Here is a 13115-nt window from a genome sequence, read left to right on the forward strand (position 1 = left end):
CCTATTACAATCCAGTCACTGCTAACTGCTGCTAATAGCCTCCCATCTGCTCCCCCTCCCCAAGTACTTACCTGACACTTCAGGAGATTAGTTCAGCTTCCTAAACTAGCAAGAAACTAACCCAGTCCACTTTGGTTTTTAATGTATAGTTTCAGTTCCCTTCCCACTCTATGTGCATTTAGGTTATGGGTTTGTCAAGGTAAGTACTGCATGTGTTTGAGCAGCGCTTATCATCACGCAGCACCACTCCTCAGCACGCTCCGCACATCTGAATCGGAACAGCACCGAACTAAAGTCAGGCCTGAGAAGGGGCTGCTCTGCTTTACAATTGCACACATCAGGGAAGAAACCTCTCCGCTGCTCCTTAAACACGCTTTGACAACCAGGGCAGATACCATAACGCAGCTGGCCACGGCCCTGCGTGGTTAGCTTCTCACAGCTGCAGCGCGCACCTTTTCCAGCAGCAAAAGATATCGCAGCCCCTGCTGCACAATAAAGCCACGGGCACCAGCCGTCCCATTACCTGCTGCTGCTTCAGCATCTCTGTTCGGTGAATGACACCAGTCTCTCAAACGCGCAGCAGGAGCCGACGTTTCTGTTATTTCGTCACACGAGACCTCCTGCCAGGAATTAGATTGAAGCACAGAAAATGCATCTTCTCCCTAGAAATAACGGAAAAGTGGGAGATTTCCTCCCCATCAGATCGCATACAAAACATTCTCCTGCTTTTAAGGGTAATTTAGCACTAGTTAAACTACCGTTAATTTAAATCAAACAAGTCTGGAAAGACAGAACATGCTGTACTATTAAAAACAGCTGAATCTTCTTTTGTTCCATAAGAGACATTTTCCATTTCCTGACCAATGGTATCGGGCTGTCCAAAGACATCTTTCTATCGCTTTTAAACTGATATTTAAGCCTGCATGGCTGCTTTTTGCAAGACAGTGTGGTCTGCTTTGTGTCAAACTACTTTTTCTTGCAAAATACAGAAGAAAGTCAGAAAAAGGGACATGGAGATCAAATGGATTAACAACATTACTCTGACATCAAACTCACCTCATTTCCAAGAGCAAAAATAGGTCATCATCCAGCACTGAAGTACCAAATAGCTTAAAAGGGAAACAAGAAAAGCCTTGTTCTGTCCTTCACACCCTGCTCTCCAGCAATGAGGATCCCAGGATAAGAACTTTGCCGGCAGTTTGGCCAATTCAGAAGATGGGCCAGAAGGCAGCTTGCTGTGCAGCAGCTCTATGGCTCCGCTGTGCTAGCGGTAACGAACTTCATCCCCTTCCCTATATCCCCTTCCAGTAAAGCTAGCCACCATAAATCAGAAGCAGCACAGAAAGCATAGGCAGCAGGACCAGATGCTCCTTACATTTATACATTTTCCTCCAAACAATCCCCCCAAACACACAGTTTTACAATAGTTCGTGGCATCCATACAGACGTCTTTGTCCTGACTGAAATACTTGCTAGAGTTTTGTCAGCCAAAAGAGCTGATCTACTGGAAAATTATAGCATAAAACAAACCAAGTTTTCCAGATAATGTTTAGCCTTAAGACACTGGACAGTGCCTGAGTCAGTGGAGCACAAGCTCTTCTCAGACTCTTGTGACAGAGCAGAAGAGAGGGCCTTTACCTCAAGCCTAACAAAGGCTGTGTAGAAGCAGCTTAGACTAAGCAGTTGCTGGCATCTTTGCTACTGGAGAGATGCTCATCTTTGCACCTTTCCATGCTTGCTATTCATTAGAAAGAGGAATAAGACAAGACAGATGATGAGCATGGCCCAGATATGTGAATTCTACTTTGAGACCAAAAGGAGCCACCACTGTTTAGTATTATTTGCTTTCTTCCCATTTCCCTGAAACGCTTGCAAAAATAATGCAACAGCTAGTTCTCCTGCAACACTTCAGCGAGTCTTTTTTACAGGCCACACACTTCTTTCTCAGAAAAGTCACTTCTGAACATCTCAAATAAGAAATGAAGCCTCAAGGCTCAGCAACACAGAAAAGACTATTTTGCAGCTGGAAGAACAAAGCCTTAAGAGAAATATTTCCTATGATACCTTCACCATAATTACACTTCCTCTGATGTGCCCACCATAAAAATATTTCTTAAGAAAATTAATCTCCTTGTCTCCCTCAGTAATTATCTAATCTCAGTTACTTCAGAAAAAGTGGAAAGATGTTTCGGGGATAAGAAAAACCCAGAAGATTTTTTTGAAAAAGCAGTTTAAGACAAAAACATCCGGAAGTACGAGTTATTCTATAATTATATTGCTTTGAATCTACCACAAGACTGATGCTAGAAAGCAACCTCCATACTCTCACGTTTCAGTTTTATACACAAAGCCACCCTCAAAAAAAAAAGATACATACATATATATGTATATATATATACACACATATATATATTCACCCACCCACACTTACCTGTTAACCCCTAAATAATCTGCCTTAGACTAGAGGTCACAGCCATTCAAAAAGGTTAGCTAAATTTCATAGAACGCTGCCTGAAATACACAGATAAATTCCAAAGGTGTTGCCTGAAAATCATTAACTTTTGAGGTCCATAGAGTTTAAGGTAGGAATTTAAGATAAAAGTTTCTCTAATCCCAGAAGGCAAATCCTGGACTCATTCCTCTTTAAATGCCCCACTCATTGATGCACGTTAAATTTATGCATTTTAGTAGAACACTGCAATAAATTCAGATGTTCTAAGAGAGGTCCAGTTAGCTCCCTACGCTGTCTGCAGCCAGAGGCATGAGCAGATGGACTGGAAAGATTAGCATATGCTACTTTTCCCAGCTTTCAACTACTTTCAGTACGGAGGACTTTCCTGAGCTAGTCATGGTTTCTGTCTCTTTAGTAACCTTTAACAGATTTTCTTCAATGAATTAATCTAGTCCCCTGCTTTAGGCCACACCAAAACATATAGCACCTAAAGCAGTCTATGGCTATCAGTTCCACAAGTCTACTCATACCGCATGAAATTTCTACTTGGAGTCTGCCTCCTACTAAACTTCCTTTAATGCACCCTTGAACTAGAAGAGACAGTGAAAAATGATCCCTACACACCCTTCTCCACATGACTCATGATTTTATGACCTTGTTTTTATGAGTCAAAACTCATCCAATGGATTAAGGAACTTGATTTATCCTTAATACAAATCTCTTTCTAGACACATTTTATTGAGTGCTATCTCTGCTTATAATGATCAGCAACAGTTGTGAATAATAAGCAGGGTCTGTCATTGAACTCTAGTTTTTCTGTACTTACCTATTGCTTCAAGAGCAGTTTCACATCTGCTTCAATTCTGGCATCAAAATCTAGGTTATTCTACTCTTTGCAAGTTCAGAAGTCTAAAGGTGGTTGGACCCAAATTCCAAATCTCTGAAGAGACCTGAAGGAGACGGGTCAGAGTCAATCTCAGGTACATTTCACTCAAAAATATCAAGAATTGCTCTTCATTATGGTATCATGGGATTCTTGATGTGATACCAAACTTTGCTGGAAATTATAAATTGATACAGAGGAATCAAGTCACATACAAGCAAAATTAAAAACAAAGACCTTAGGGTAAATTAAAGTGTGGCTTAAAAATTAACGGCCATGTTCTAATGCAGTTTCTCTTCAGCTCCCAGGAAAGAACAAATGGCTCCTAAAATCCGTAAATCTCTGGCCTGTACAGGGGATAGGCAGAGATCACAGAAGGGTCAAATTCCTTTCCGGCAAAGAGCAGAAAAGCCACATTAAGACTTTTGCTGAGATTCACTGCTATTCTGCAAAGAACACTGCAATAGGTATATCGATGCACCATGAAATGTCAAGTTAAAATGAGCTACAATTGTCAAAATAAATGACCAAGCCCAAGCATTATAGACTCAGCAGCTTATTTTCTGCCAGTGTTTATCTGCACCAAGCCCCCACCCTGCCAGAACAACAAAAAAAATCCATTCATCCCATGGATTGTTCTGTTTATTAACGAGCCTTGCATTTTTGCTCGCTCACACAGACAAGCAAGTACTCAAGAACTGCATTTAGTTAAGAGTAATGACTCAGTCTAGCCTAAGTGATAGATCAAGACACTCCAGCTCCACAAGGCTAGCAGATACTATTGAAGAGTCTATCTGTTACAGGTGAAGAGTATATTTGAGTTGCACAAAGGGTACTCAAAACTACTGTGGGATCTGCAATGGCAACAGTTACAGAAAACACCTGCCTCTTACACTGAAGAGCTGCTCTAGCAGATACGATACAGTCTTCACGTCTGTATCAAATTCACATAAAAGTACTTACGTTTTCATCTGCGTATGGATGACATACATATGGACTACTATTTTGCAGCTAAATCAAGCAATGAGATACTCCAAAGTGACTGGCACCAGAGGTTTTATTACAAGACTACTACAAATACACGAACACAAAAATTTGGTTTTATCCCACAACCATCACTCTCAATGTAATAACGATTACAAGACCCCATCTTCACATTACGAGTTCCAAAACCAAGGAAATACACAAGGCAATATATGACCTAAGAACAGACAGTTCTTATGAAGAGGAGAAAGAGCAAGTTTGACAATAATTTATTATGAAAGAACTAAAAATTATTACAGATATGCAAGAATCAAACATCACTCCAATGCAGCCAGATAAGCCAGTACAATTGTGCAAAAAGTGAAGCATAGTTATTTTTTGCAGTCATTAAATTTCTTTTCCAAAGTAATCATGATATCAATCACCTGCGCCTTACAGTAGTATTTCTGATTATAGAGAATTTGATGCTTTAAAACATCCAGAAAATAGAATCTTATACAGATTATATATTTACAGGTATGAAGGAGAATGAATTTGGATTATTACTCTCACTACAAATAACTAAGTTTAGATTAAGATTTTAAAGATACAGGTTTTAAAAACATCTACTGTCATATGACTTCAGGCCACTAGCTCTACTTAATTTCCACTGAGCTCATCCTATGACACTTTGACAAGAACTTCCTACAATGTTCAGCTGCAAAACATTATAAAGAATATAACGTGTTGTCCAACAGAAGAGATACCTACATAGGCAAATGATTACATTCAAATGCATAAGGTCTTACTTTGTTTTTAAATATGAATTTTGGCCTGGCTGGGAGATCTTCACACACACAACAGATTCTTGTCAACAGACATTAGATGCTGGAGAAACATGGTCACGCTCTGTTGCCTATGAAGGGCTGGTTTAAAATTAAGAACGCTGTAAGAGGTTTCGTTCTGTAAAGTCTTAGTTACAAAGTATGTCACTGATCATTATAGTGAAGTTAAATGTAAAATAAAGCTTACTAAATAACTGAAGGCACATTTTTCAATGCAGTATCTTTACCTCCTTCCTCCATTGCAAGCTCATTTATTCCAACATAGTTATCTTCATAAATCATTTGAAGTAATCAAAGCTCTCCTGCATTCCTAAGTGCAAAAGATGAATCAGAGCTTTAGTTCTCCCTGCTGCCCCTCTCCCTCCCCAAACACAGACCAGTGTTTAACAGTGTTTTTCAACTGTTCAAGATTCACCACTTAATCTTGTTCATGATACAAGGATATTCACTTTACCGGCAGCAGCTGAAATGACATTACACAGTCTATAAGCCAGCTGGAGGGGGCCATCCAGACCTTACCCTGACGAATTTTCTCTGGCTTGAGTTTAGAAGACACATCATAGATGACATACTGCGTGCAAAATCTCTGGTCAGAAGAAGGTTCTGCATGGTATGCCACCGTGTTGATTGTTTGTGTCACATCGCTGTCTGGTTTTGGCTGTCGAACCAGAATTTGTCCTCCTGCTGCTTTGACCAACTCCACAAGATCACTCTTCTGGTGATGGTTGAAAGATCCCAAAAAATAGAAGTAGCATCCATCAAACAACTTTGGCAGCTAAGCAGAGAGGAGAAAAGTATAAACATAGATGTTCACAGCTTTGCACACAGGAAAAAAATGGAAAAATCAGTATCTACAAAAACCAAAACCAATCAAAATCATAAGCAAGGTCAGTAACGCAGCAAATAAGATCCTCAATATAATTAAACAGTCAAGTAAAGCCATGCTTTAAAGTAAAGCTTACTTAAAAAAAAACTTTACTTTAAAGTAAAGCTTACTTTAAAGCCATGCTTTAAGTAAAGCTTACTTCATGTCTGTCTATTTCCCAGTACAATGGGGTTTGGATCCATGACATTCCTAGCTACTGTTACAAAACATTTAACGAACTTACTGCTCCGTTGTTAGGTATGAAGTAGTTCTGTAACGAAGCAGGAAATTCAAACATCCGTCTGTCCTTACAGATCATTTCTATTAGGTTCTAAAGCAGAGCAGAGAACCATAAGGAGGCATCACTGCCTGTGCCATAGAGCTTCGCCATGGACCTAACAGTGTTCCCTCTAACAAGGGGAAGGCAACATTACCCCGATACATAAAAAGGACTGCTTGATGGGTGTTCACAATTCTTTCAATCACCTTGCACATAATCAAATTTCTGTACAAGAACACAAAAATTTTGTATCTATTTCACAAGTGGCAAAGGGCAAAACACACATGGACCAAAGGCCAATAAGACAATCTGTCTCAAGCAATAAAACTCACCAGCTGTTCCCTGTTGAGTCGGCCTCTTTGTGGGCCACCTTGGATTTCATACTTCTCTTCTTGTTCTCGAACCTTGGTTTGCAGACAAGCTTGTACCCCTTGAACAGCAGCAATAGGGAAAGCATTAGTTCAAAACACCAGGATTATTTTTTTTAAAGAGAAAAATCCTCATAGCTTAACAGAGGCTTGCATTTCCTTTTAGGGACTAAGCAGTTACACTAAGATAAAAAGACTGCCTGCAATACAAAATGTTGCATAAACATGACAAAGTGTGTCTCGTTTAGCAATTTTTTCCCCTTGACTTGAGAAGAATTTACAATAGGTTTAAAAGATACAAGTTAGATAGGGAGAAGAAATATCATACTAAAAATCAGTGCTGTAAACACTAGGAATGACCAGCTTTTCCTCTCACCCACTGAAAGGTCAACCACTTACTGCCAAATGTCAAATCTGCTGATCATTTGGAAGCTTAAAGCCAGCATGTAGAAGCAGCTCTGCAGTTAAAAAAAAAGTGAGACCAATTGCCTGATAAAGAGCAATTACAAAACAAGTACAAAGCTGTTTCTGAACAGCTATGGACTCAAATAACAATCAGATAGGATTTCAAGGTCTAAAATCAGCACAAAACTGGAGATTTATGCTATGGTTTAACAGTGGCATTCATTTTTGTTAGTAGCACTGCATAATGAGATTGTCTTCTAAAGTCAGCATGGTTTTGCCTTGTTCTAAGGCTAGTTATTTTTTCTAATCTAGAATGTGCTGATGCTAATGTATCGCTAACATTAGTGGAACACACTACCTGACTTGACTTTGGAAAGAGAGACTGTTTGTCACTTATCCAAGGATGAAACATTTTGCCTGCACATGCGATGCACTCAAAAGTTACCCAAGAAAGTCTGCAAAGCTGATTTTGGAAACAGCTCAGGAGGATTACAGTTGTCAAGGTTGTGACTTTTACAGTGGTGTTTCAGTAGTACGCTTGTATAGTCTTTCTTATTTATGCAATCTACTTCCACTCTGCAGATAGGTAACTTGCAATACCCAAACAAAATACAACCAACTGAACAAAATTACAAGTAAAATGAGGTGGTTTGGCCCTAGAAAGGAAGAAAACCTAAGACCACAAAAAGAAGTGTCATTGACAAAGGTACTTGGATACCATGGCAGTAAGTAGCACTACTAAATCTTCATCTAGAGAGAACTTGAAAGCCAACTGTTACTTACCAGCAGCTTATATAAACTCACAAAAGCATTAGGAATTAGTATTTTCATTTCTAGCTCTTTGAGTTTACATAAAGACAATTTGATACAGAAAACCATAACTGATTGCAATATTCCTTTGTTACGCAGGCTGACAAACGTAAAAAAAGGAACTGACTAGTTGCATACTACAACAAAACACAACTGCCTCCATGTACAAGTATCAAGGTGAGTATCCACACTTGTTATAGCTAATTCCTTCAAAAATCAACACGAACTTGTACAAAACCAGAAGGGCAACTTAGTCATGTATTTTCCAGAAAAGCAACTTACATATTCATTATTGATAACAGCATTAAATACTGATATTGTACTCAAGACACTCCTAACTGATTTAGGTTGTTTCAGTAACTCCCCTTCCTTTTTTTCCTTAAGATCACCACAACTGGTCAACAGAATTTCCTCTGTCAATTTGCCTCTAACTTACTCTAAGGCTATTCCTTCCTTCCAATGAAATGCAGATGTTAATAGGTACAACTCACAATAAAGGGGAAGCCATCTCATCCAGTCTTAAAAACAGAACCGTTCATTCATCATAAATTCACTATAAAGAACATGTTTTAATTCAATCTGCCATCAAAAGCTCAATTTCAAGGATTTCTGCTACACAGCTGAGGTTCTTATAAGCTGGGTACATCAGAAATAGAGCAGCTAGTGCCAGTATCGGTAAATGGAGCAAGTTTGATATGAAAGTAATAAAAGCTTGAATGAACACAGAACACTATGATGTCTTTTCATAGAGTTACTTCCCTGAAAAAAAAAAAAAAAAAAAGAGCTAAAATTTAATCATGAAAGTGACTAATGTTAGTGGAATGCCTATTTCAGCAGAAAATGCAAAATACTTTAAGTCTGTCTGTATGTCTGTCCATTTCCCACTGTCAAGTCCTCCAAGGAATTTGCATGCCAAAGTTGAACATTATATGTATTAAAAGTTCTTCCAAGATAGCAAAAAGAGAGACTCAACTAGATTTGTCCTATTTCCACACAATTCATCAGAAGCACCAATTAAATGTGCATATTTCCAATTTTTAAGAAAGCAAAAAACACCATTTGTCTAGTGGTTGCATGATCAGCTCAGCAGAGAAGGACCTGGGAGTGCTGGTAGATGACACATTGACCATGAGCCAGCAATGTGCCCTGGTGGCCAAGAAAGCCAATGGTCTCCTGGGCTGCATTAAGACGACTGTTGCCAGCAGGTCGAGCAAGGTGATCCTGCCCCTCTACTCAGCCCTGGGGAGACCTCATCTCGAGGACTGTGTCCAGTGCTGGGCTCCCCCGCACAAGACACATGGAGCTACTGGAGAGAGTCCAGCGTAGGACTACCAAGATGATCAGAGGGCTGGAGCACCTGCCCTATGAGGAACGGCTGTGAGAGCTGGGCCTCTTCAGCCTGGGTTAGAGGAGACTGAGGGAGGATCTTATCAATGTCTACAAGTACCTGAAGGGAGGGTGTCAAGGGGACGGGGACAAACTCTTTTCCGTTGTCCAAAGCGACAGGACACAAGGCAATGGGCAGAAACTGAACCACAGGAACGTGAGAGGGAATTTCTTCACTGTAAGGGTGACGGAGCACTGGAACAGGTTGCCCAGAGAGGTTGTGGAGTCTCCTTCTCTGGAGCTATTCAAGGCCCGCCTGGATGCAACTCTGTCTAGCATGCTCTAGGAGACCCTGCTTGAGCAGGAAGGTTGGACTAGGTGATCTCCAGAGGGCCCTTCCAGCCTTACCAATTCTGTGATTAATTTTAAACTTTTCTTAACCAACTAGAATCAGAACAGATCTGTGTCTTCGCCGCTTTTGTGGCACATACACTGTATATTCCAGTCAGGGAGAAAAATGCCCTGGATGCAAGTTTTTAGTGCCCAGGTGTTTTCTTTAAGATAAAGATGTTAAGAGATGACATTGGTAGGCTACACTCTTTGTGGAGCAACAGACTCCTGGTATGTTTCTTGGTGATGGGAAAAATAGTACATTTTTGCTTCCAGAACATATTATTTATGCAAGATGTAGAAACAGATCTTGCTCCAACTAGCAGGTCCTGTCACATTTGCTAAGAACAAATGTTTTGGGGGACCATTGGACTCTAGGACTTCAAATGACTTCTTCTCTAATGCTTTGTCGGTGTGCAGGTAACAAAGAGGAAAAAAGAAAATCGCTAGAATCCTCAAGTTCTGCAGTCATGCTTCAGGCTTCAAAATACTTCAAGGCAATTTTACTGTCAACAGCACAATGACTCTGTGGTAAGAGTATCACTCTGAAAGAGACAGTAAGGACAGGGTAACAGCAGAAGGATAGCATTAGGACCAGGGCAGTGAGGCAAATAGCATGTCAGACTTGTGGTCTATTTATACATTCAATTAATTGCTATAATTATCAGCAAGTGTTTGAGGAAGGTGCTTACAACCCTGAGGTGAACAATTAAGGTGTAATCCATCCACAGGGGAAGGTTTCCTACCAAAAAAACAGCAAGTTAAATTATTTTAAGTGAGACACCAGTATGCAAGCTGTCCATTAAGTGCAGACATTGTTTAGATGGGTTTCTTATGTTGCCTGTTTCTCTTCACTCCTGCACCTAGTAAGAGATTTTGCACTTTCAAGAGTTAAATGATTCAGACATCAAAAAAAAAAAAAAAAAAAACCCAGCAAAACAAGAGGGAAGTTGTCATATTGTCTCCTGTTGTCATATTATGAAGAGAAAAAGAGAGAAGCACAATTTGAGCCTTCTCATTATGCAAATCTCTAATGAATGCGATTATTCACCTATTCTCTGCTCATCTCTTTCCCCACAGAACTTCCCATCAAGTCACTCTTCTAGATCACTAATTTTGCCTTATTGTTTTCAGATACAGTGATTCCAGCTAGACAAAACAGCCTAAATGAGGTTTTGCAGACAGCATGATTGGCTTTGGTTGCATTGTGGTAGCATTTGGAAGCTTCAGGCCTGTATCAACCCTCTACCATGCTACTAAGCTATGATACAACCACCACAAAAAGAACATAGATCCTTGTGCTAAAACCTCCTCTCAATTTCACATTTGAAATAGGAGAGATACTGATAGATGATTAGAGCATACTGCAGGGCCTTCCAACATTTTTTTAATACCATTAGGGCTTTTATTTTCTGTGACAACTTCTGAGTGCCAAACTAAGTTGACTCAATAAAGCCCAGGTCTTTTTCTTGAGTAGGTCCCATTAATTTTAAAAGCTGCTAATATGTACAAGTGGCTGGATAACTTGACAGTTCCCTTTTTATAGTCTCTCCACCAGACTTAGTGTCATCCTGATTAAGAGCATCAATAAAAAGAAATAAAATGCTATACTGTACACAGGGGCGTATCACTGAACTACCTTTATAGGGACATTTTCAGAAGCTCCGTTGACCTCACACTATTCCTATTTAAGAAAGGGGTACAGCACCCTTCGACTCCAAACAGGAGCCATGATAAACTGCCTCCTAGCACTCCTGAAATTACAGACAGTCTTCTGTTAAACGTTGTATTGAAAAGTCAACACTGAGAATTTGATGTTGAGACACTGGTCAAATTAACCAAAAAATAAATTATACTATTTTCCTAACTAATAAGCAATTATTGCACCATCAATACTATGCTACCTCCCTTCTAAAATACGTTGTATTGGAGACAGACATCTTAAGTATCAGAACAGGATTGATAACTCCTTTAGGGAACGTCCTTGTCCTTCTAGGGTTTTCACAGGTCAGAGGGTAACAGTGACACAATAGGCAAAACAGAAAAGTTGAGAGAGTAAACTTTTTTTACTCCTCGAACTAGCAGTCTATGCTTTCTTCACAGGTAAACCTGAGCAGATTTCTAGTCCATAAAACAGGATGTGACCACTCTTTAGTCAGAATCTCAAAAAAAAAAATCTTGATTTAGTCCTTGATACTATTGTTAATAAGAGCCTCGGATCTGATAGGTTTGAGGGTGATCATATTTATTCACTTAACACGTTCTCTTCCCTGCAGAGAAAAGGGTGATTATTGTAACTATGCTTTAGAGGCCCTCTAGTTTATTCACAGTAGATAGTATAAGTCTTGCCCTTTTGCAGGTAGGCGACCCAAAACAAAGGTTCTTTTTCCATTTCACATGGACCAGAGCTGTTTTGCAACACACAGTGTAAATGTGCAAGCACTCATTAATAACAGCTTACTGCTTGTCCAGCAAAAATACACACATGTGGACAAGACCACAGTCGTGGAAGCATCAAATAAGATTCTTCCTAAAAACAGGGAGCATTAGAAGTTACAAAGAGCCGATTTAGTGGTAGCATATTGTACAAATGTAAAGATTGTTTGCACCAACGTCTATCGAAAGAAAGGAGCCTGCATTTAGGTCTCTAGAAAATACTGCAGGCAAGAGTTCTGAGCATAGTACAGTGATGCCACCACATTTGGCACCGAGAATATTGTTTTCTCCTCGCTGACAAGGTCAGTAAAACATCACTACTTGAACTGATCGTTACTTCACTAAACCACTTCCCCTACCTTATCACCTTCCAGTACATAAGGAGCAAGCACGTTAAATGGATGGCCACTCTGGCGGTATCATTAATTGACCTTTGACAAAACTGGACATACCAGTACTGGAAAAAAAAGGAAATCATTATTTTGCAAAATTTATTGGGATCAGAGCCCTATAATCCTTATTCATGTAAGTCTTATGATTTATAATGAAACCAACTGCATCAGCAAAAACAGTTTAAACAAGGTGTAGTACAGAAGAATTAGATGCCAAGAACAAGTTGTAATCACCCACAGATACTCATGGCTAGTTCTCAGTAACTCAATTAACCGTAGTGAAGTTTCGCTGGATTTGCATTAATAAAGCAAAGAGCAAGGGTTAGTCTCAAAAATCTTTTAGAACAGCTGAGAGTAATTTAGAAATACACGATAGCAACCAAGAAGATAAAATACTACACATTCAAGATCTAACAGAGACTGCAACTTCTTTGGTTCACTCTGCACTGGGCTTATGCAAATTGAATAAAGCCTGACGAGATCATTTTCCTAGAAAAGAAGGAAAACTGGTCTGAGAGAAAGCCTTAGAGGAATTGGGCAAGACTAGCTTCAAATTGCTTTCATCAAGAGTATTATTGGTCTCTACAACAGCATGCAAAAAAGCTTAAGATTTTTTTTTTTAATATTTTCCTCTTGGATGCTTACAAAGTAGCTTCAGAATCAGATTGTTGTGAGTTGAGATAGAGATCTCACTGGTGAA

General features: G+C 39.5%; 1 protein-coding gene across 4 annotated transcripts in view; it reads right to left on the minus strand.

Annotated features, from left to right (window-relative positions):
* Nucleotides 1–603: 603 nt before the first annotated feature.
* Nucleotides 604–13115, minus strand: part of BARD1 (BRCA1 associated RING domain 1) — a 53603-nt gene continuing 41091 nt past the window's right edge. For 2 of the 4 annotated variants that reach the window (XM_062579011.1, XM_062579013.1), the window contains 2 exons: nucleotides 6621–6718; nucleotides 4375–5918 (listed from right to left, as the gene is read on the minus strand). In XM_062579011.1, coding sequence (XP_062434995.1) covers nucleotides 5589–5918; nucleotides 6621–6718 — 428 coding nt within the window. In that variant the 3' untranslated portion in view covers nucleotides 4375–5588. Of the gene's footprint in view, nucleotides 663–3278; nucleotides 3403–4374; nucleotides 5919–6620; nucleotides 6719–13115 lie in introns of those variants that run through there. The other 2 variants (XR_009958798.1, XM_062579012.1) reach the window with 2 other exon arrangements.

This window comes from Rhea pennata, chromosome 6, assembly GCF_028389875.1.
Source record: "Rhea pennata isolate bPtePen1 chromosome 6, bPtePen1.pri, whole genome shotgun sequence".
Taxonomy (NCBI): domain Eukaryota; kingdom Metazoa; phylum Chordata; class Aves; order Rheiformes; family Rheidae; genus Rhea; species Rhea pennata.